Source organism: Aplidium turbinatum, chromosome 4, assembly GCF_918807975.1.
Source record: "Aplidium turbinatum chromosome 4, kaAplTurb1.1, whole genome shotgun sequence".
NCBI lineage: Eukaryota > Metazoa > Chordata > Ascidiacea > Aplousobranchia > Polyclinidae > Aplidium > Aplidium turbinatum.
The window spans coordinates 17,426,789-17,452,313 of record NC_137475.1 but is presented as its reverse complement, the minus strand read 5'-3'; the positions used below and the strand labels follow the sequence as shown (position 1 = coordinate 17,452,313).

Here is a 25,525-nt window from a genome sequence, read left to right as displayed (position 1 = left end):
ATGCCTGCGCCCCACACCATTGGACAATCTCACCATTCTAGCTGGCATCCTACCCGCTGAGCGTCGCGAAGAAGCCACTCTGTCCCTCGGTTGACGGGCACTGGAGCATAACCACCTTCTCTACCACAGTTCGGGAGATCTCTGCTCTCCCAAACGAGCACTCCCGTCGACTGAAATCAAGACACCCATTCGTGCCTGCCGCTGAACTTCTGATCAACGAAGTTGATGAACAAGACATCTCTGCGGCTGTTTGGGCGGACCATAAATGGAGTTCTGAATGGAAGTTAAGCACCACCAGACTCTATTCGTTCATCCCCGATGCGGACACACGCCCCATTGGCCTGATACTACCAAGACAGGCATGAGTGCGCCTCAACCGTCTCCGTACTGGCTTCGGGCTTTTCCGCTCAACCATGCACTAATGGGGAATGGCCTCTTTCTCCTCCTGTAAATGTAGTGCCGAGGAGCAAACCGCAGACCACATCATCAATGACTGTATCATCTTCAAGCCACCTAACGGAGTGGAAGGTCTGCGGGTCATGGATGATCAAACCAAAGACTGGCTGCTTTCTAGTAGCCTTCCAGTGTAGTCCGGGAACATCGTGAATCTGGGGTGTTAAAAGGATAGACCTTCGGCCCCAGAGGCTCACACGACGACGACGACGACAGTATGCAATTCTGCGAATAGAGAACATGAAATAAATTTTGGGCAGACGAGCCCCTAAGATATTTGAGAAACTTTTTGTGAAAACTTTTGTGGGAGTGCTGCGGCACTGCAGCACACATTAGCGAGCCGTCCCTCCCTACCAGCTATAACAATTTCAATTCAAATCATGAATGGAACCAATGCAGACGCAGTGACGTTGACTTGTCAAAGGGAGAAGACGTTGATTGATTGAATCTTTATCCTCGGACTGGGAAAGTTTCTTGCAGAGCTTAATCCTGGCAGCTTCGCATACTTGTAGACAGTGGCGGCTCGTGGTATTTATAACAGGGGGTGCTGCAACTGGAGGTATACGTGAAAGAGCGAGCGCCATGGGGCCGATGCCAAGTTAGGGGGTCTGGGGGCATGACCTCTATATAAAATTTCACCTTATTGTAGTGGTATGTCACAGGTAGCGTGCTAATTTCGTGTATTCTGAGGCTATTTGAGCACTTAAATTCCTGATGTTCAACAAGTTTCAATACCAGTAGGCTGTTTTAGAATGTGACCTTTAGCCTTAACTTATTATCGTAAGTTAACAATGAACCTAGGTTAAATTCAATTAAGTAACAATAATGATAACCTAGTCTATGCTTTATCTTTTTGTGCAGAAAGCAAAGCACATTAGTCTAACCACGTAACAGCTTTAGTCGCAGCCACCTAATAAAGTGCTTAAAAACGATGAAGTAACAGTAGCTAGCCTGACCAGCAACTGCAGAATTTGCAGTTTGGAATTATGGGATTTTAAAGCAACCTCAGCCAAAATATGTCGCCAAAATTCCTCTATGTTCTTCTTTTATAACATCGCAACTGCATAGCTTGTAGTTCAGGGCTTAGAAATATAAAACTTAAAAAATCATAATAAATTTTAAAATACAGAAATTATGAAATTTCTAGTTGGTAGGATCTATAAAGAAAAAAAAAAGAAATTAATAAAAAAGTAAAATGTTGAAATGTGCAAGGGGTGCTGCAGTTCTGCAGTTTTTATGAACAAGCTGCCAGGGCGAGTAGGGCGCTACGTTTATCGATTGGTAGCAGGTAGCGCGCTACTTTCAAAGTAGTTGATACCCACCTCTGCTCATGCTGATGTTTAAATCAACGTCCTGCTTTGCTAAAGCAAACTTTTTCACGCTAACTAATATCGCTTAATCAGAATTGTGATGCACCTGATGTAGCATTGCTCTGAAGTCAATAAATTGTTGACCAACCTTTATTTCATTCCACTACGCCTGGCTACAATCATCAGAAAACTAATCTACACTCCCATGCTGTGAGAGGATTCGTATTTACTTTACTTTCAGAAAGTAATTTGACTTAATAATCTTCACGGTCAAAAAATTGAAATACGTTTGGCCAAAAAGCTGATTTAAAAAATCAAATTTCAAGTCTTCCACATCAATGTATTGTAGAACATTGAGATCGAGTGTTGTAGGCATACGGGCAACTAATTGGAGGGTAGTTATAATAAGAGCAACCGGTGAAACAATTAGGCCTACAATTTATTTCAAAATCAGTTTTATCATGATATGTGAAACAGAATAAATTACAAACAGATATGAACAAAGCAAACCACATTTGATTAACAATATACATGAGAGAGCTAAAAATACACAATGAAGGAACGTACAACAATTAATTCAAGTTGCAGATTCATTGATAACGTAATGCAAAAACAATTTGTAATTCTAAATCCATGTATAACATCTTCACGCTTAAAGAGATGAGTGAGTTATATACAGTGGCGCCGCCAGACCTTCAACATTGAGGGGCAAAATATTACTGCAAGACAGTGATAATGTTTAATTTCTCTTGTTTTCTACTGCTAATGTCTATTGCAGTGGCGTAGCCAGGAACTTTAAAAGGGGGGGAGTTAACGGCCGGCGGGCGAAGCCCGACAGCGTGTTCGCCTTAGACGACACCCAGCGGCGGGGGCCTTCCCCGGAAAATTTAGAAAAATTACTTTGAATTAGGTGCATTCTGAGAGCATTTTCAACAAAAATGTGGGTATGAATATTCCTGTAAAATGGTGCTGTCCGGTGGCATAGCAAAAGGATAAGATCATGTTTTCTTCGGAATTTTTCGGAAATAAAGCTAAGTCTCTATGTTTTCTTGTTGCTAATTCCTGGCTAAGATTTTTAAATGTTTGGTATTGGCAAAACTCGCTCTTTTAATGCAGTTGCGTTTAAAATTAGGCAAACTTTGTTTTAGAGATATAAAGAGACTGAAAGCACCATTCTCAATATCGTGACGTCACACGCGTGCCAAAGGGGGGTTGAAACTCCCAACCCCCCTCCCCCCCTTGGCTAGGCCACTGATTATATCCTTATTATGAAAACATTGAATGACCCAATGCTGTAGGCCTATGCACTGCCACTCCTCTACTAACTTAGAAAAGCAGTCTCTCACATAGCTATACATTTCCACTCGATTCAACGACCTTGCTGCTTACGAAATAAATCCTTAAATAAGACGTGAAAAATCATGCCCTTGTTGTACTCTCTGCTGTTATGTCAAATAATTGTTAGCATTGTCTCGGGTTTTTCCACCATGTGGTAAAAAGAACAGCAGCAAGAAGAACAAAGTTAAAATAAAAGAAAAATATTTTACTCCTCCCCCCTTGCAACTTGAGTTGACTTCAGGTTGGGATCCAAATATTAAAATAATAAAATAGGCTAATAATAATATGTAATAAGATAAAAAAATTAAAAAAATGATGCCAAAAACATTGGGGAGGCAGCTTCCCCCCTTGCCCCCCCTGCCGGCGCCGCTGGTTATATACATTATGATTGACTTGGGGTAATTGAATTCATTGGCTGAGACATACTGTAGAAGCAGCTGAAATCGTGATTATGCTCAGTTTTCGAAACGTTGAGGTTGATCGTACAGATTGGGTGAACTTAACAGTTACGTCATAGAAAATTGAGCCATGACCTTCCCTTAACCCAAATTGTTTTTTGCAAGTTTGGTATGTGACATACGGTTAGAAAGAAGCTCTTTCAACAATCAATCGACAAACACTTTTTACTAACAACCGAGCTGACAACAAAGCAACGTAAAAGGGTAACTAGCCTACTTATCGCTTTAATTAAAACACATTACACATTACATTGTCGTATGAACATATGTATAAAATATGAAAAGCGGCTTATGCATAAAATAATAAAAACAGGTTCTAATTATGTGAATGTGACACATTATGTGAATGTGACGATGAAACAATTACAATTTATTTCAAAATCAGTTTTATCATGATATGCGGAAACAGAATAAATTACAAACAGATATGAACGAAGCAAATGGCTCATGCTTATGCATAAAATAATAAAAACAGGTCCTAATTATGTGAATGTGACACAAAATAATCTTCATGTTGCTTTCTGATAAAGGTGGAATTCTGAAGTAAGTTGTGAAAGTGCCTAAGTCGCATTTTGCTCAACTGGAGTTAACGTGGGAAAAAGTGCTTTTAGCAGTCACTTAAACGCCATTGAGAAGGAGCGATCTTCCTGGCGTCAGCACTACCCAGCTACTCACTATGCTGTAGAACAGCGAGCATTGTGTTTCGCTAACTATACCGGTGTAGCCTCCACACTAGCCATCAAGACGTTTCCAAAAACATGTGTTTCTCGGCAGTTGAGTGTAGCAAGAGTTGACAGCGATAAACACGTATTTAGCCCATGAGGCTGGGCTCATCAGTATCACACCATGAATTAGTGGTGCGATACTGATGAGCTCAGTATCATGGGCGAAACGCGTGTCTATCGCTGTCAGTTCTCGCTACACTCGACTGCCGAGAAACACTTAAACGCTGTAGTAAAATTTCAGCACAAAAAAGTGTCGGAGTCCACTTTTGAATGTCACAGATTGCAAGACACGAAAACCTTTTCGTTGTACGTAAAGATGTCCTGTCTCAAATTTGGGAATTTAGGCACTTTATTCTCTTCAGTTCCTTCAAGAGTGTATAAGCTGGTCAATGTCGTCAATGATTTTCTTGGTTTCCTGAATGCTCACTTCTTCATGGTGTGACGGCGAGTTTGATAACGTCATGTGCGCGTCATCACCTCGCGATGTGGCGTGGGCATGAGCAAGAAACCGCTTCTGTAAGAGGTCGCTGTGTAAGGACGATGTGGATCTCCGGGTACTAGGTGCGTCTTGGGTATTCTGAATCTGATCCATAAGGCCATCATAACTCAAGTTTCCAGAATCAGTGACGCTGTATTGGTTGTAAGATGGATCAGTTGCTGTGCCGTTGGAGGACGACATACCGTGGTAGAACTCAGACGTAGAATGGTGGCGCACTGGAACAGAAACACCGTAATGACGATTAACATCAGGAGGATATTGTCTTGGTGAAGTGACTGATGATATAGTTGCATTTGAGTCATCATTTAAATGAGAGAGAGGATTGCTCCAGTACGAAGGTTGACAAACTTGATCATGTCTGATATAATGACTATTTTTCGATGGAAGCAATGAAAAGGTTTGTTGAGCATTGTAAGTGTCATGTAGTGGTTGGTAATTCTCTGCCTGATCGTCATCATAGTCGTCCCGAAGAACCGAATGGAGAGGCTGGGTTTCATTGATTGTCTCCAGCCCTCCCCTTGGCAGCAGGTTAGACAAATGACCAGCGTGTTGATGGTAAGAGGTATGTACAGCGTTCGTAGATTGTGAAGGTTCCTCGTAATAGAAGTTATCATGGACTTGGTCATCTAAAAAAGCAGAAATATTTTACTTTAATTTTAGATACTTGTTTTTTGACAATGTTCAAGTTATCTAAAACAGACTTTCATACGTATGCTTTTTCATTTGTGTAAATCTTCAATCCATTGAAATATCATCATACCCAGCTCTTCGACCAGCTCGGCATTGTGATGTGCTGTTTTGCATATAAATGCAAAATGTGACAACGTAATTACTGACTTCATATGTATGAACGTCGTAGTGGTTTACTACACGAAATTACTCACTAGCCATGTGCATCCAGCAGGTGTCACTATGGCCATATTGTCGGCATAAGTGGTTACAAAGCGGGCCCAAGTCCCCAGTATCAGATGCGACCATAGGAAGAGCGCAAGTGGAGAGTGGTGAAGTTACTTCTAAAGTTCGTCTCTCAACTTTACGCTGCATAGGCTCACCTGATAAACGTAAAGTGGTTATTTGCTTGAAAATTAAACTTTCATGTCAATAAATATTCAACTCTGGCAGGTTGGGCATGGGCAATGGCTGCTTACAATGCACTATAGTAACAGGGTTCAGTGGTAAATCTGTGCGCAAAACTACAAGAGCTTAGGCCTTGATTTCTATAAGCTTACCGGTACCAAGTTTTCAAAAAGTATTCCTACAGACAATCAATCAGTTACCTCTATCCTCAAAACTTCCCATCTCTGTGGTGGCATCATGATCACTATCACCTCTTCCACTGTCCCTATCTGTTTGCAAGGCCCCAAGAGGAGAGATACGCAAATCGTTTTTAATGTTATTCGTCTTCTTACGAACACTTCGTGGAGAGGATCGATTGGAGCTGCTATCACCCACATTTCTTGCATCGTTAGTGAATCTATAAAAGTAAAGCAACGGTACATAAAAGTTTAGCTAAATAAGGATTGATGTGAATATAGTTTCTGTTAAATTCGTTAGGATGCAATTATACACATTGACATACTGAATGGACACTAGAAGTGGCCTGAACCAGATGTCAGGGCAAGGATTGAACAGAATTGTTGTTGTTTAGACATTTAATCACGGCAATGATTTTGTGCAGCAAAAACTGCCTCATTGGGAGTTTAAGTGATGAAGGATCACAACTCGATTATTCCCGATAGTTTTACTATTTCGCTGTAAAAGGAGGTGCACGTTTTGAAAATTGAATTTCTTATTCTTATCGATGCAATTGTGTGCAATAGAACAAGCAACTACTCAATCAAAGGTCTTTAAAATCAGCAAATTTTACTAAAAGTAACAACATAACATACAATTTTACCAAAGGTAGTATTCCGTGTCAATATCGTTATGTCAACACTTACTGTGTTTCCATACTTTGATTCCAAACGACACTGTTAATTTTTGAGTCGCTTGACGTCATCAGCCGGTTGGATGACGACATCATGGTGCTATTAGGTGAAGCAATGTTGTTAATTGTTGCAAGTTTCCACGCTTTTTTTGACTCTTCGCTTTTGCAATTGTACGAGCAAACTTCCTGAAAACCAAAAAGGATCAGCTTTCCAAAAAAATCAGAAGGTACATAGACCATAGCGATGCCAAGAAAAAGGTCGCACAGTCATTCTTTCACTAGCCGTTGGAGACAGACAGACCTTGCAATGGGTGAAAATGATATTTTGGTCATTTTGTACAGAAAGGTGACATTCATTCTTCCGCGTTAGCATAGTTGTGCTTTTGTGCAAATGTGCCACCAACAAATTAGTAGATCAACGTGTTATTTTTTAGATGAATGTGAAATATAATTGTTCCACTAGCACCACCAAATATGCCTTGAAAAGTGACTGCCAATGATGACACTTCAATGTGATGGTAATCTAGTTAATCAAATGTGCAATTTTTAAGCCGCTTCAATATCACGACAAACTGTTGCATGAAATTACCATTTGTTGAAGAACGAGCATCGAAACAAAGCAGTGAAACTAATAATTGTCTCAACTTACTTTAGAATCGTTTCTGCATTTGAAGATGACCACCAGCACAATAACAGCAAGCAAAATAGCGGCTGCTGCTAAGGACACAATCAAAATAATAGTCAAATATCCTCCAGCAGCAATTGGAGGTTCTTCGACTCTCTTGATGAACTTCGGAAGAACAGACAAAGGGACATCGTATACTTCCACACGAAGAGCAATGTATCTCGATAAAGGTGGACTGCCGAAGTCTTGTGCCTGCGATGAGCAATAAATTACATGTCAACACGATCGATGGAAATGGGTTAAATCTTGTTTAGCACTGGACATTGGAGATTTTAAAGTGTTTCTTAAAAATTGATTTTCTCTATATCTTTATCTTTCAATTATAAGTGATGGGAATTAAGTAAGGCTATGAGGTACAAGGTAATCTTTGGTTAAATTTAGCTCTTGCATGAACGTACTGGTAAAAACCGTCACTTTATCTTAAAATAACGGAAAATTTACAGATACAAATGCAAATTAATGCATTTGAAAAACTTTTATAACAGGGCTTATAAAATGTATGTATAATATTTTTTGTACATTCCATATTTTAGTCTGTAGAAAATCTTCAACCATACATTAGTTTAAGAAAAGAATAAATATTTCATGAATAATTGCACGTTGGGCTATTGAAGTCAAAAATGTGAAATTGGGCAATACAATATGTTTCTTTGTTATGAATATACACTTATACAGTTTAACGTTTGACAACGTCTAGTCAACAAAAAGATAACCATTTTTTGAAACAAAATGTAAATAATGTTGATCTCCAAGATTGGACAAAGATTCAAAATTGACTATTTGTCTGTTGAGCAACGAACTTGTTAAAACAGGCTTCTAAGCTTGGAAAATGAGTACTTTTCCAAGCATTTGAAAAGAAAAATGCTACTTCAACCATTAAAACACAAATAACCAGTAGTAAATGGTGATTGGTCATCAACAACACAATTAAACATAAATGCTACCTCAGAAATACTGCATATACTGTACAATCCTGCATCTATTACAAGGGCTCAATGTTTAAATCTGCATATTTTTTTCTTTATTGTATCAACGGCCACTGCAGACTTTTGGAAACAATACTTTTCTTCAAATAAAACCTCTTTTAATCTTTTAATTTTATCTCATCACACAAATAAGTAAGTGTATCATACCTTTATAACCAACGAATGCGTACCAAGAGAATCTTCCAGGTCCGGGTTGCTCATATTCAAATGGAGATTTCCATTGAATTGATCTAAAATGAATATTCTTGAAGGTGATTTGATCTTATCTTCGGACACGATAGAGTACAACACTTTAGAAAAAAGTCCTTCATCATCATCTTCTGCCTGCAAATCGAAAGAAATTGCTTCTTAAACAATATAGATGATTCAATTTATCACGAACATTGCGACTAACCATTAGGCCAATTGTCAAACTTTCAAATCACGTATAATAAGGTGAAAGTAACAAAACGTTTCGTCTTCTTTAAAACTCTCCTGCTACCCAGACCTGGTGTCCCAGACCTATTGTCCTGTTTTTTTTAATAATAATATGATCTTTGTGGAAGCTATAGTAGAATATATCCTACTTTCGCATTGTAACTTTACTTCTTTAGAACACCTTTCAATCAGCCAATGTTTGGTTATCTTTATTCATGAAGATCAGTCCTTCATATCATGCATGGTTTGTAAAGGGGCAGGGCTTGATGATATGACTTGCCGTTTGCATGTTTCCGTATTCACAGGTAGCACTCACTGCCAAACACGATGCAACATCACATGTCTACACCAAAAGGACCACACCGATGAGCGACCTGTCGCTGTCAGCTGACCATCGATATCACGCAAACAAATGAATTAAATATAATAGGATACTTAGAATTGAAAGCTTTATTGGTCAAATGATACTAACTGAAAAGCGAACAAAATCTTTGAAAGCGTGTTCTTACACGTATTTTCATGATGACGTCACCGCTCTGGATAGTGGCAGGAACAGTTTGATTCGCCACAGATGGATTGGTGAACATGGGGACGTTGTCATTGATGTCAGTCACATGCACTGTTAGAGTGAGGTTGGCAGATTTACTGGTCACTCCCATATCTTGGGCAGTGACAACTAGCTAAAAATTTAAGGTAATTTTGAGTAAACAGTTTAACTAGAAATCATGTACCAATTTATATCTGTACTAACTTAGCAATACAAATTTACTGAGATGGTGCTTTGAAAAGAATGCAACATTGTATAGCAAGCAAAACGATATTTTAAACTTGTCTACCTTTCCACTAATGTTACAAAAATACAAACATTGACACAAACCAACTTCTCGAAGTGTCTAACAAAATGGTGGGATTTTAGCGGTATTATAAAACAGATATTAACAAAAATACTCGTAGTTAGCCTGCTACAAATTAAAATGGTACAAGCAAGTGTAAATGCAATAAATGAATGTGTTTAAAGACAAACAATAAAAACGATTTATGATTTTGCAAAAAAATTCTTTACAAGATAATTACGCCATTTTTTCTTTTTGTATCAAGCTGTACTGTTGATATTTAAAATAAAATACAAAAATTCACCGTCCAAACTTTCTTTTTTTCGTAATCAAGTGCTCCAACCAGTCTTATCCTTCCCTTGACTTCATCTATATTGAAACATGTATCTCCGTTGTGGAGATTGTATCGAATGAGACCATTTTGTGATGACTTCCGTTTGGCGCTCTGCGATGCAACAACATAATTGTATATGACATAGATTATTACTTTTACTTTCACAAATCTAACTTAGGCACCATTTAAAATTTTAAGTGCAAAGGTACGATGGCAATGACAGTTATAAAGAACTGACAAGATATATGAGGAAAAAGAACATAAAATAAATTAGCTTTTCTGTCACAACACTAAATTATCATGTAAATCAAACTTTTATCATTGTGCTTGGTATAACAGCACTGAATGTATACAAAAATAAATACGTGTTTGCATGGGTTAAAACCGCTGTAAACGCATGTACTCTTATCAAACACAAACAGTGTTCTTTGTAAGGTTGGTCCACCTTCGGGGACTCAATAAAGAATTGCTGCGTTACGGCGCTCGACAATACAATGCTGCTATTCTAAAAGCCACAGAAATTGTTGTTAAAGCGTTAGATGTTATGCAATAAATTGAGTTTCGGTTTGAGCAGCATGATCGTTGCTCACTGCACAATGTAGGTACATTAACGACCTGTTTTAGCCTTATGCTGCGAGTTCGCTGTGGTAATGCGAATTGCACTAGCTTTCAGCTAGAAAGCTAGTGCAATTCGCTATGTTAGATGTTACTTTAATTCGCTACGTTAGATGTTACTTAATTCGTCGAACTTACTTTTATGGGAAAATCGTTGCTTTGAAATTTAGAATCTTGGTCAGTGGCTTCGACGGACGCTACCAGAGTGCCAAGGTCTGTATCTTCTCGCAATGTCACCTCCTTTGCACCGCTGAGAAACTGGGGTGAGTTGTCGTTTTCATCCAGCAAAATTATTGTCAGATTTTTGGCAGAACATCTAAATTACGTTGAAAAACATACTTGCTATGTATTTCAGTCAAAATTAAGTTGGCTACGATTATTTCTAAAAACTCCCATTTTACGCTATTGTGAAATGCGATGTAAAAGCATATTCCTACAGTCATGTAAAAACGGCTGAATTGCCAATCAGACTGACTCCAACAAATGTATTACCTGATATATTTATCTATTGTTTTGATACATCATGTCTCAACTAAGGAATACATGGTATCTGGTATCATACATTAATTCATGAACAAGTAAACTTGAATTATTTCTACAAAAGTTAACTTGATGCTATTGTACACAAACTTAACACGATTTTATCAATATTTGTCCAACAAAAAGAGGAATTTTGCGTTTCTTGAAAATAGCCTACACATTTTTCAACAAATTGAGATTTGATTTTGCTCACAAGGATCTGATTGCTTGGTCACAGGCCACAATGGTCACCAAGAAAGCGGGGTTTCTTTCCCGGTCTAGCTGCTTCCCTGTGACAATATAGCCTCCATTTTCAAGAACAAAGTATTCTTCATCATCTTTCTCTTCTGGTGATACCCACGAATCTTCTCCAAAGAGTTGAGTCCGTTTAGTTTGTGATTCGATTGAGAGGTCTTCTGCGTGAGTAGGTAAGATATTTGTGCTAATGTGCATCCGGACTTTCCCATTTCTATCAACATCTGCATCTTCAGCTGAAACCCGAGCCAAGTATGTGCCCACATCTGATGACTCCGACAGGTAAGCTGCACCAAATCCAAAACCAGATCAAGTATAAACTTTGTATAGAAAGGTGTAAATGAAAATAGCGTATAATTATAAAACCTAGTAAAATCAAAACATTGACTGTAGCATCGTTATTTCAAGAAATAATTCAACAAACCAAAAAAGTAATTGAAAACAAAAATTATTTCTGTGCAATTGCCAGTTGCCACTACCGCTACACACTACTTGTTTGAAAGATCTACCATAACAGCTTTTGTGCTTCTTTAAAATGGCTTGTCACTTCGCTGCTCAAGTCACGGTTGCCAATCATACAGCTACTGATTACACTTTATAACGTCCTATACAATAGCATACCAACATGGCTCAGTCAAAGAAGTGGCCATAAAAAATCGCATACCAAGCAAAACGTTTTGCTATAGCACCTGACTACCAGCAGAGGTGGGCACCTGCTACTTTTAAAGTAGCGCGCTACCGCTACCAATTTATAAAAGTAGCGCGCTATTCGCTACCGCTACTCGGACCAAAGTAGCGCGCGCTACCGCTACTTCTTCCGCTACTTTTGTCTAAAATGACACTAGGAAACACTCAAGTCCGTAGTAACGCAAAAATGACCTTAAAAACGAATGTTATCATTCGTTTACACTGTCATTTAAACGTCGTTATAGAAAACACATTCTAAGGGAAATTTGTTGTTACGCATCTTTTAAAAACACGAGCATTTCAAAATGAGAGTCACTATAAGTCCTGCCCGCTTTCGCTTAAGCACATCTTTTCCAACAGAGAAAAGTCTCTCCACCGCAGCACTGGAAGGAATGGGGGTCTTGTATTTAATGAACAGATGTTTTAACACTAGAAGCCCTGAAATATTTCCCTACCTATAAGGACAATTGCGGTCAGTTTTGACTGGTTGTATGAAACGCGTTTTTTTACCGTTTTTTCTTTATTTTAGTTCAAACTTTGATATTCGTATAAAGATATACAAACAAACATTGTTCGAACATTAGACATCTTCTTATCACGCACCGGTCATTTTTGACCGGTCAGGGCTTATAGGTAGATATGTGAAATGCTCTGTTTGCGAAAGTTGTAGTGAAAAATTATTACAGCTACTAAAACTTTATCAAAAGTTAGGAAAACTCAAGAAGTATGACCAAGAAAATCGCAAGAACGCCAAAACTCAAACCCGGTCAAAAATGACCGGTCAGGGCTTCTACTGTAGTGTTAACTCGATATTCGAAAAGCTCATCAAGGACTTGCTCCTGTCCGAAAAAAGGCGTCCACAACTGCTGCTTCCTTCTGCACCGACGTTTCACGGGATGGTGCCAATACACTAAAAAATTCATCCTCGGAGTCGTGGCTGGTGTTGGTGTCACTCTTTTCGGTATCAACCTGGCTTGATGTCTCCCGCAACAGTCGAATCACATCTGTCTTGACTTTTTCTCGCAGTGCGTCAGCATCATCCGTGGAAACGTAGTGCAGAAATTGTAGCCACGACGTCTTGAAGGAGGGATGAAGACATGATGCCATAACGCATTTCATGTCGTTGAAGCACTTGTTGAATCGTGTCCTCACCCCTTCAAGGACTTTCACTCTCACAGGTTACAAAATCACTGATCTCGGTCAACTTCTTCACGCAAATTGTTATGGTTGAAAGCAAGACTCCGTAATACGCCTTGGACTCGCCCTGGAGAATGCCTAAAGCCTGGCAGATAGGCTTCATCACACGGAGATATTCGCTGAAGAAGTTGACGTCAGTTAGAAAAGACCGAAACTTTGCTACCAAACCGATTACATAGCTGCTTAACCACGCTAGTGTTGCCAAAAAACGAGTATTTTTTCACTTTAAATTAAAAAGTAGCGGGTAGCGGGAGTGCGACTGAAAAAACGTAGCGCATCTTCCGCTACCGCTACTGTGGAGAAAAAATAGCGCCGCTACTGCAGCTGCTACTCCAACTAAAAAGTATCGCCGCTACCGCTACTTTTACCAAAAAAGTAGCGCGCTACTGCCCACCTCTGACTACCAGTGCAAGGCTAGAAACACATGAGTATAATTGAGGGCGGAAAGATAACAGTCAATCTTAATGAGTAACAGTCGACCATGTAAGGTTAGAATTAACGCAATAGACGTAATGACGAAACTCAGAACGAAGAAACATCTGTCTGGGGTACCTCTTACCCATTGTCACGCATTTTCGGACATTGTCAGGCATTGTCAGTGTTGCAAAGCGTTTTTAACTAAAAATAGTATTTATTCTGTTGAAGTTGATTCGAAATGATAAGAAATCAAAGGAATCAACAATATCACAACATGCAACTGTTAAAACTTTCCAGCAACTGGCAAGCAAAACTAGCCTAGTTTGGTGAGCAAAACTCGCAGATGTGGCAACCCTTGACAATTTTCAGGCATTTGTCGAGCATTGCCGGGCATTGCCGGAATTTTCAGAAATTGACAGACATTTTAAAGAGTTGTAAGGCTATAATCTTAACCCTAACCCCCAAAAGTGATTAGTAACTCCAACCATCATCCAAAAAACTGGTTCGATTGGAACTGGCAACCATGACAATGCCCGAAAAATGCCTGACAATGCCCGACAGAAAGCGACAAATGCCTGACAATAGGTATTTCGAGGTACCGTCTGTCCGCAACTCATACTCCTGTATTTTCATAGTTAGAAGCTGACAGAAACTTACCAATGTTATCATCAGAATCAACGATGGAAGTAATTTGAATCAATGGAGCATTATCATTTTCATCCCGGACTTCTATTGAGAGGACCGTTTTCCCTACCTTGCTCTTTGATCCGGCAAGGTCCCTGGCCCCGATCACAACGCGAATGCTAAAAGCATAGGAAAGTTTATATGGATTGTTCCAACTAAAGTTTATCACTTTCACCAGTTAATTTTATGCTTCAAAACAAATAATCTAGCATTGGATTGTATTAGTGTTGCGTAAGCATTCAAATAGTACACTAAAAGTCGCTTTGGTGTGGTAGTCCAATTTTGCAAACTCATTTTACGGTATTTATCCAACATTTAGAGATAACTTTATAAAAAATGGAAGTCATCATTTGAAGTGAAACAGTGGAAAGATGTCGAAAGATAACAGTGAAAAGATAGAATATGGTAACATGTACACATTTTAAAGTTTTAGAAAAACTGAGATGTTCACTCGTTATTTTTAGCATGATTAATCATCGTAACTCATCCTGTAATTTCGGCTGCATGGCCGAGTGGTAACAGCCTTGATGTAACACTCAAAGAGCGCCGGTTGGAGATTGCTAAAGAGCATGCCGCTGTATCTTTCGCAAGACACTCAAAGGCATGCTTGAAGGTGGACATAAAAATTATCTTTCTTTCCTTTAATTAGTTTAGTTCAGTTCAAATCTTTTACAACCCGAAATCACTCAGCGTAAGTCTGGACTCGGAAAAAAATATTAATCTTCTATTTACTTATTGTGTCTTTCTCGGTCCAGTGATTCCCTCAGAAAAACTTCTCCTGTCACAGGATCAATAGTGACAAGATTGTGAGCAAGAGGAGAATTTCCAGAGTCTGGAACAAAATATCGGATTTCGCCAAAGTTACTGCTATCTGCATCCTCCGCGTGGACAGTGGTGTTAACTGATGCAGGACCGATGTTTTCTTGCAGTTCAAGATAATAAATCTATTGAAAACAAAAATAGTAAATTTCCATTCGGTTAGACATTATGATCTTGTTTGTTGTATTAGAGAGAACTCTCTCTCACTCACAATCTATTGACAGATCTATTGACAGAAAACTTGGATTTAGTAAACAGGAACACAATGAAGTGAATTTTCATGTTAGCCATAAATCATTTCCTTATCTGTTTTGCCAGGATAAAGTTTACCTGAATTTAGTTTATCATAAAGCAAGCGAAAAAGCATCATGCAACGAAATATTCAATAAATAATGGTTGCTAACTTCTTCCACATTATGAAAGCTAGGAAACAAAAGACAAGGCGGTCATCGTATCGGCTGCGACATGCCACAAAGGGTGCCACCAATGGCTGTCGAACTGACATCCTTTTGGATGTCCGTCAAGCGATCTCACTGTCGACCACATAGCTTACTCAACTAACTTTTATGTAAGTTTTTTAACCTGTTTAAATAATAAAGCTATTTAAATGAATTTATAAAAGTCACATAGTGTGAAACAATTCATTAAAAACATCATTACTACAAGGATAAATGCAGAAAGAAACAGAGACGGACCGAAAGTTATTTGTACAGCAAACATCGAATGGACAAAATTAAATTATAAAAACGCTGTAAGAGCTCACGACCGTGAACAATGGCGCATTGTATCCCACCCTCACCATGGGAAAGGAACATAATGATCATGAATGGGATTTTTTTAATTTTTTTTATTTTCCATGTCTAAATGATATTAAAGATTGAACAACAAGGGCAGTGTTAACAACCATTAGTTTTTCTGACTAAATATTTACCAATTGATCAAAAACTGGAGCGTTATCGTTGACATCAGCAATCTCAACACGAAGGGTGATGCTGCTTGACTTTGATTCCGGGGTACCGCGATCTGTGGCGGTCAAGGTCAGGTCGTAGCTTGAAACTTTTTCGTGATCTTTAAAACATGTGAAGTTATTATAAAAACGAAAACTAACGAAGAGTTATTATCATAAACGAAACGATATGTATAAATATCTAAAACAAGAATAGTCATAGTCACTGAAAATGTTGATTTCAAATTATTTTCATAGTAATGTAGTAAAACAGGTCTAAGAAAGAAAATGTTAATGTATAACCCAACCTAAGGTTATGTCAAAATAAGAGATAAATTACAATATACGGAGTTTTATGTGTGTAGGCTACGCTGCATCAAGTCTATGGAAGAAAACCTTCACAATCAATTACAAACGACGTCATTGAAGCTTAAGTACTGAAAAAAAAAACACGCGTGATTTATTGGTTTGGCTTGGCCATACCCAAGGAAGTCATTTGTAAAGGGTATATCATGGCCACCTGGAGATGTGGCCTGATTTGTCACATTTTGCAAATTTTGATTACAGCTACTGCTAGTGCTTGACTGACATTTTTTGAGATGTTTTTACTTTTTGTGGTTTCCTAATGACATAGAAACTTTTTGTTGCCTTGGGGAAGCAGTAGCAAATGAGAAAACGTAAGCTGAAAAACGCTAAATCAGACTGTTATTGAAAAATTAACAGTCTGACTAAAATCTTCGAAATCAAATTTTCTTTGTTTTTCAACATGTGAGGATGTTAAAACCTATTGTGTCATCTGGGGAAAAGAGTAAAGAAAGCGTAAAAATCTAATCTTTAGAAGAATTTATTTAAACGTTCGCCCAAACTTAGAAAAACCTGGAAATTTCTGCAAAATGTGACAAATCAGGCCGTATCTTGAGGTGGCCATGGGTATATGTAGAATGCCAACATTTGCTGAAACGAGGAAAACTAAATAGGTCACCACGGAACATGCAACCGAAAATCGGTAAAATAGCGAATGAGTTAGCCTAACGTTGGCCTAGTGCGTTCTGCGGTCCCACCATCTGCTCAACGACTACAACAAGCACCTAGCTCCAAAAATAAAAAGAGTGCAAGATAAAGATGTCTTCAGTGCTATTGAATCTCTTAGGGAGGAAGAACAATAAGTAGCATCATACTTATACTTATAAGTAGCATCATAAAAATGCAAAACGAAGACTATCAAAACCGAACCTCGACCCTGAACGGTCAGCACAAGGCCCAACGAGAACCGCTCTTTTCAGAGCGCGGCAGTTCCACTGTCGACAAGTACCGTCATCCCACCATCTTACACCTGAACGCTGAGGGCATCACATCCAGCAAAATTGATGTGATCGAGCAGCTCGCTCATAAGAACCGAGCTCTTGCCATCCTTCTCCAGGATACCCACTGCACTTCGGCATACATGCTAGTAATTCCACACTACTCAATAGCAGGAAGCATGGCCTTGCCTCGTTTGTCCATGAGAGCTTGAACTGGACGCTTGCAAACTCCTCTGCCAATAAGGAAATACAGTACAATGGGTTTGCGTGAGCATTGAAAATTACAACATCATCAATGTATACAAGCCACCATCTTTACGCCTAAACCCATCATCTATACCCGCATTCCTTTCACCCAGTATCTATGCTGGTGACTTTCACTGCCAGCACACCGACTGGGGTTACAAGTACATCGACAGCGACGGAGAATGCCTGGCTGCTTGGGCTGCGAGCAACAACCTCGCCCTCCTTTACAACCCAAAAGACCCAGCCAGCTTCTGGTCCGGATGCTGGGGAACGGGCACAAACCCTGACCTGGCCTTTGCAAGCATGGACACAGACAGCTTTCTTCCTGACAGACATGTGCTGGAGAAGTTCCCATGTCCCCAACACCGACCTTCGCTTATCAATTCCCCTAAGTTCGTCTCACCCAAGACAAGTGCCCCAGTGAAGTGATTAAACTTCAGACAGGCCAATTGCAATCGCAACAGCCTCATAACCAATCAAACCGCGGCGGAACTACCATATCTCCTACCGCCAACGTGGATGAGGCTTACCAAGACTTCTGCCGTGCCATCAAAGCCGCAGCTAAACAGGCTATCCCTCGCGGCTGCCGAAATAACTACACGCCGTGCTGGGATTCAGAGTGCAAAACTTTATACCGCTCTTATGTTCGTGCCTCACCGGTGCTGCCTCTATCGCAGCCGCAACAAGACTGCTCGATCGGCTGGAATCACGGAGGCTAGAGCGATGGAAAAACACAGTCAACACTATCGACTTTACACACTCTAGCCGGATAGCATGGAGTACTGTCAACAAACTTACGGGCCGTTCAGCACACCTTTCCCGCCAATGTCTCGTTATTGCCAATATCATCCCACCAGAACTAGTGAAAAACGGGACCTATAAAACAGGCGACCGCAAGTTCTCCGAATTTGTAAAGAGGAAAGCGTCTGATCTTTGGAAAACTTCAACACCAGACGAGGAAAACATTTGTGGTGAATTCACATCGGATGAGTTCACCGCTCGGTACACGACATCTGGGCAAGCCCATCTGGGCGAAACCCTCTTGGGCGAGGCCATGTGGGAGACGGCCCATGTGGGCGACTAGTGTGACCCCGCAAAGCAACTAGATAAATTATATAGGTCACCACCGTTCCGAACGGCTAAACTTTCGCTACCGTCACCCACTTGGATCGTGGCCCACATGGTCTCACCCAGGGGGGTTTCACCCATATGGGCTCGCCCAGATGTCGTGTACCGTTCACCGCTGCCCTCTAGTCAACTAAGACCCGTAAGGCTCCTGGTACCGATAACATCTGCCCCGAAATTGTACTCCATGCTAGCACCGCCATGAAGTCTTGGCTCTGCAAATTCCTGTCTTCCTGCTTATGCCAACTCAAAAATCCCAAAAATTTGGAGATTAGCCAAAGTGGTCGCTAATCGCGATCCATAAGCCTCATAAGCCACAAGAAGATTAGAAGATCCGAATAACCATCGACCTATATCTCTTCTCTGCATTCCTTTTAAAATCTTCGAACGTCTTATCTACCGTACATTCGAGTCGAACCAATCATAGACACCACACTCTTGCCTCGGGAGCAAGCTGGTTTTCGACGTGGAAGATCTACTGTACTGTACAGTAGACCAAGTCACTCTCATGAGTCAAGACATCAAAGACTGCTTTGAGGTAAAAAAGAAGGCTGGTGCTGTGTTTCTTGACCTCACATCCGCATACCACACCGCAAGGCATCATCTGCAAACTCCTCCGCCTGCTCCCGGACAGGCACATGGTCCGCATGATCATGGAGCTCGTGTACAATAGAAACTTTACCCTCACCACTGTAAGTGGTAAACAAAACAGATTATGACGCCTTAAGTAAGGAGTCCTTCAGGGATCTGTCCCGCCCCCCTTTCTGTTTAACATCTACACCCAAAACTTGCCAAACACGGTACCCGGAAAGTACGCCTACACCTGTCGAATCATTGGGAAACATTAGAAGGGACTATAGCCTAAACCAAGACATGTCGACACTTTCGGCATAGCTCCAGAGATGGAGACTTAAGATCAGCGAAATCAAACAGTGACGACAGCTTTCCACTTAAACAACCGGGAAGCGAAGCCTGAGCTCAAGATCAACACCGATGGAAAACCATGCCCTTCTGCCTACCCTAAATATCTAGGGGTAGTCCTGGACAGGTCACTTCACTCACCGTCAACATTTGGAGTCACTACACAAAAAGATTTCAACAAGCACAACTTGGCTAAGGCGTCTGGCCGGCTCAGACTGGGAAGCCGGAGTTGACACACTGCGCATTGCCACAATTGCGCTAGTTCACGCTCCAGTAGAATACTGTGCACATGTCTGGAGCCGCAGTGCCCACTGCCATCAAATTGATACTGCCATAAACGACGCCTTGCGTATCGTGACAGAATGCTTGCGACCAACACCATTGGACAATCTCGCTGTCCTTGCAGGCATCCAACTAGCTGAGCTTCGTCGCGAAGAAGCCATCCTGTCTCTTTCTCTCCACGCTACGACCCAACCACTTGCTCCACTCAGGTCTCTATCTGTGAGTGAGCAGCCCCGGCGACTGAAATCGAGACACCTGTTTGTACTGTACGTGATGTATAACTATTGATGATACGTAATATGTAATACGTGATGTATAACTCCTGATGAAAACCGCTGAAGACCAATCCATTAGTGCGGCTACATGGGCGGAACACCAATGGATTCGGAGTTCGGAGTGGAAGAAGAAGTCTTCAAGACTTCAAAGTTTCATCTCCGAATCCGGCTCACCCAACCGGAATGCATTTTCCAATGAAGGCCTGGGCGCGGCTCAATCGCCTGCCTACTAGCGTCGAACTATTCCGCTCCAACATGCACAAATTGGGGATGGCTTCATCAGCGATCTGTGAGTGTGGCAAGGAGGAACAAACCGCAGACCACATCATCTGTAACTGCGCCATCTACCATGTGACAAATTGTGTGCGTGGTCTGCGTGAACTGGATGACGAATCAATTCAATGGCTGCTCGACACCTGCCCAAACATCTAGACCGCGTCGCCGCCACTGCTCAAGGATGGTAAAAGGCAGAGCCCTCTACCGCTTGAGTGGCGAAGAAGGTTCAAACGAAGAAGAAGAATGAACCTCCAATAGTGTCGGCGAACACTTATTTTCTATGGAAGCATGGTATGTCGGAAAAGGTGTTACAAAAATCTCACATATTATGGTATATGACACCCTTTGCAATAAACTCTGTGGTGTCACCTGTATACACCGCAGAACAAGACAGTAGCGTTAACCATATGGTAGACTTCGAAACATACCCAAATCATTTGCAACAACCAATTCCAGGCGGGGTGAACCAGTTGGATCTTTGTAAGTGTGAATACTGAAGTAGTCGCTTCGGGAAAGGGTATAGAAAATGTCAGCATTTAGCCCTAATGAAAAAAGAATGGTTTGATAAAGAAAAGAGAAGGATTATAAAAAATAGTGAGTTTGTTATTTTAAGGCTAAGCTTATCATTATGAAATGGTAATAATGCAATTAAAACTCCACATCAAAATAGTACAAGAAAACTGAACTGTGTGCATGTGTTCAGGGCCGAATTAAGGCGGGAGCTGACGGGGCTATAGCCCCAGGCCCACCAGATTCAAAGTAGACCCTTATTTGCCAATCATTGACCAAATTATTTTGTGTATGAAATCCCAAATTTTAGCATAGGCCTACGATCGTTTTCAAATAAAATTTTCGTTTCTGGCGAAATTAAACACCGTGTCTAACTGTAAAATTGAAGAGAGTTCTAAAACATTGCTTCACCATTATGCAGGTGATCTAGATTCTAGAAGAATCACTGCCTGAAGAGATGATTCATTTTTCTGCACTGCTAAAACAACACCATTTTAACAGCGAATGCACAAAGAAACTCAAATGTTTAGATTCATCAATGAAAATAAGTTTATGTAGCCTATGCAACTATGCATTTCCTAACGTATCTGTTGTAGCCTACCAAGAATGTATCTTTGTCTGATGATTTCTAATTGTTCAGGCGAGCGCTCATTTTCAGTGCTTAAAAGAGTAAAGAACCAACTGCGTTCTTCATGGGCCAGAAAAGGTTGCTTTCCTTAGCTCTATACTCTGCATTGAAAACAAAATTTTGGAAAAAATAGACACCGATGATTTATTAACAGCTTTGCTTTGTCTAAATCCAGAAAACATGTCATTTGAACGTGTTAAATAAAGAATTACTGTACTTCGGGTATAATTTTTGTTATTTCATTTTAATTGTGATTGGTACAATGAGGGGAATGAAATATAGGCCTCAGATTACCCTATAGCCCCAGGTCCATCAAAACCTTAATCCGGCTCTGCATGTGTTTCGCTGACTTTGGGAAGTGACCGTTTGTGAACTTTACGTTGAAAAGTGTCAACCGCAAGCCTACCTGCATCGGCGTCGGTAGCCAGGGTCTGATCAATGTTTATCCTAGAAGTAGCAGTGAGGGATTCACTGACATTGACCGTTATGAGAGGGAAAACTGGAAAAACTGGAGGGTGATCGTTGATGTCAACCACATTCAACTCAATATCAATCCATTGAAATACGTTTTGAGGCTGTTGAACAATCTGCAACAAAATGTACATGTGAATTACGGTTTATTACAGTATTAGTCAACGGCTATATTTCTGGTTTATCTAAAATTTCTTTGATAAAAATGCGTGATGAAAGGTAATTATCTTCACAAAACATCAAATTGAATACGATAAATAGATAGAAAAAAACAAAGTTAAGTAATAATAGGCCTACGATTCCTATTATATCAGGAAGCCGGAAGTGTTGACAGAAGTTCAAAGTTGACTGACAGTCTGGAATAAGTGCCTTATTCTCACAAAAAAAAGCTTTGTAATATTTTAATACATTTGCCCATGAAGTTTTGACACTCACCTTGACGTGAACCACACAGGGAAGCGCATCATTCCCTCTGCAGTGACGCTCTCTGTCCACAGGCTTCTTTACGCTTATGATGCCGCTGCCTTCATCCAGGCTAACCCATTCGGTCTGATCATCCACCGTGGTCATGCCAAAAGTCATGTACTGCTTCAGCAGCTTGAACCAGACGCCGGCTCGGATGTCGAGCGGAAGGTCTTCTTTCAAATCATGGACTTCCGAACCTGGTGGTACAAAAAAGCATTGATGCATGTCGTAATAGAAACAAATGCAACGCGATGGGTGAGAATAAACAAATCAACTACACCACCCGCTTTTAAACTCACTCTCAAAAACGATTTTACTAATCTCAAAATTTTTTTTATGCTAAAAAAGTTACCTCTCTATAGTAAACCTGGTTGTAAGTAAAAACTTGGAAGATCTTTAATTGTTTTACTGGTCTTGTTTCAACAACTTTCTTTTCAATAAAGATGTTGACAATAGCTTACGATCTACTTACCAACCTAAAAAAGCCCTTACTGACAAATACTACAACCACTTCAGCCACTGTTCAAATACGGGTTTCTTATGTCCCAACTTAAGTGGCTAAAACTGAATTTTTATTGTTTCAAGGAAGAAATGACGTCTTCGTTTTGCTTACCTATAGATTGCTCTTCAAGGAAAGGGATTTTAAATTCCCGACTTGGTGGAGAAGCAGCGGCTACACGAGACAACGTAAGCAAGATTGAAAGCAACTTTAACTTAGCCAAAGCCCTGCAAACGGCCGACATGTTTACTTCCGATGACTAAACCTGAAAGATAGAAATATTTGCACGCGTTTTTCGCCTGTTGGTAGCCATGGAGATCATGAAAAACAATATTCTAACAACAACGGGTGTGTTAATTTTCTTTCAAGAAGCACGTACTTACACCGAAAACTTTCATATCACCTTGCCCCACAATGGGCTATAACAGTTACAGCTATGAAATACATTATCGTGTATCAGTAAACGTTTATTTAATTAAACTTTCCACAGATGATCATTAACTATAAACAAAAATCTTCTCTTTTAGTACGGCACGTCATAAGCACATTCTTTTAGCTGCAGTGACTTGTTACCAGCAACAGTGAGTAATTGAAATTGTTTGCCACCACAATATTTAATGATACAATGAGAAGAATTTGTGGACCACGCGTCATACACCACAGAACATAAACGGTACAATAATCAAAGCAAAATTGTCGTCAACTAGTTGAGATATTGAAGATAGCAACATCAAAGAAGCGTGACATAAACATGTCGTTAAAATTATGTCCCCAATCATCATTTCACATGGAATCAATGTTTGATAAGTTTGTATCCGCGTAAGTGTTCAGAAGTCACGAAATGCCATAAAATGATGGAAACTGAGACGAATTTGAGAAAAGTAATCAAATTATAGCAGAAATACATTATTTGTTATATTGAGAACAACACGAAATTGCATAGGTTCGCACAGACACAGTATAGGTCGCATTTTGTAATTAATTGCCGAATTATTGTTCACTTTTTCATTGCTGTAATCTTTGTTGAAACAATGAAGAAGCGTTGAAAATTAACAGCGCAAAAACCAGGACTCAGGAACATCAGGGTCATTTTCACACTTTTTTGAAGATGTCATTCTGCTACTTATTCACACCACAAACAGAATTAACACCTTGCTAATATGAAAAAATCTGAATACATGAAAATTCAAATAAGAATGAGTCATAGACAAGTTTCACATGCGCTTAAATCTCCACGTTCAACGAAAAAGATAAAACCGATGTTATTTATCAAAAAGTAGAATGGTACTAAGCATTCAGGCGAAAGTGAATGTAACCCTGCCTGTAAGGGGTGGTTTATGGACAGTGGTTTATGGACAGTGGTTTATGGACAGTGGTTTATGGACAGTTCTCAGAAGGTACATAAGTTGGATGGTCTACCATAGACAGATGGTCCACTAGCCAGATGGTCTAGGTGACTCGTTTGACCAGTGGACCATCTAGCTAGGGGGGCTTCTGACTAGTGTACCTTCTGAAGGTAGGTCGGTCACTCCAATGGTCATGGTGTCATCATACATCTCCAATTGTAACAAAATAAAATCATTTCCATGAATATGATAAATTTTGAAACACTTTTGGCTCATAAGGTCTTTATAAAACGGTAACAGTAAGAGAAAATTCGGCCAAAAAGCCAATATTATGAGAAAAAGTATTATGCAAAAATCTCAAAAACCTGATGTGATGGATAAAATCTGATGTGATTTTTGAAATCAGCAGCCTCAATATACCCAAAATCACGTCTTACATTGCAGACACAAATTTTTTTATCTTTTTTTTGTTGGCCTGTGTTATTGTTTAAAATATTTGAGTCAATTAATATGCACAAGGGTGTAAAACAATGAAAACTATTAATACTACAAAAAGTGCTCAATGCTAAGCAAAAAAAGCCAGCAGAGCGGAATTAAATCAAATATAGTTATTACTATCTGAATCCTTAACAGCCTGTTTCACCTAAAGGATGATCATCAGAAGGTCCTTATTAAAATAGAATCTAATTAGAATCAAATAAATAGAATCAAATCTAAAGAGAATCAAATAGAATCCTAATTCAAATAGAATCAAATATATTCAAATGATTCTATTTGAATAAGGACCTTCTGATGATCCTCCTTTAGGTGAAACAGGCTGTTAAGGATTCAGATAGTAATAACTATGCACAAGGGTGTATGTGGCTCTTGGAATACCGAAATCTCCATCCAACTGTAAAATAATATGGATCCTATTTCTATGCCATGTGTCATTCCTACCATGAATACGTTCAGTAAGGTAGAGGTCAGACAAAACGTAGTCCAAAGTACCCAAGTCCCCAACGGCGGAACAGGCGGATGAAGCCAGCCAGGCTCAACGACTGTGAAGGCGGATGAAGGCTGCAGCATGCCACCTG

The 25,525-nt window shown here is 39.9% G+C and overlaps 1 protein-coding gene across 2 annotated transcripts in view; it reads right to left on the bottom strand.

Annotated features, from left to right (window-relative positions):
- Positions 1-1,970: 1,970 nt before the first annotated feature.
- The window catches only part of LOC145769512 (protocadherin 18-like), a 28,932-nt gene continuing 5,377 nt past the window's right edge, over positions 1,971-25,525 (bottom strand). For both annotated transcript variants that reach the window (XM_082581161.1, XM_082581160.1), the window contains 17 exons: positions 23,218-23,368; positions 22,575-22,801; positions 22,075-22,255; positions 20,959-21,072; positions 16,090-16,226; positions 15,072-15,283; positions 14,313-14,458; positions 11,314-11,641; positions 10,719-10,896; positions 9,936-10,076; positions 9,308-9,478; positions 8,529-8,705; positions 7,360-7,587; positions 6,724-6,896; positions 6,061-6,257; positions 5,668-5,835; positions 1,971-5,409 (listed from right to left, as the gene is read on the bottom strand). In XM_082581161.1, the coding sequence (XP_082437287.1) occupies positions 4,652-5,409; positions 5,668-5,835; positions 6,061-6,257; positions 6,724-6,896; positions 7,360-7,587; positions 8,529-8,705; positions 9,308-9,478; positions 9,936-10,076; positions 10,719-10,896; positions 11,314-11,641; positions 14,313-14,458; positions 15,072-15,283; positions 16,090-16,226; positions 20,959-21,072; positions 22,075-22,255; positions 22,575-22,801; positions 23,218-23,347 (3,666 nt within the window). In that variant the 5' untranslated portion in view covers positions 23,348-23,368 and the 3' untranslated portion in view covers positions 1,971-4,651. The remainder of the gene's footprint in view (positions 5,410-5,667; positions 5,836-6,060; positions 6,258-6,723; positions 6,897-7,359; positions 7,588-8,528; positions 8,706-9,307; positions 9,479-9,935; positions 10,077-10,718; positions 10,897-11,313; positions 11,642-14,312; positions 14,459-15,071; positions 15,284-16,089; positions 16,227-20,958; positions 21,073-22,074; positions 22,256-22,574; positions 22,802-23,217; positions 23,369-25,525) is intronic.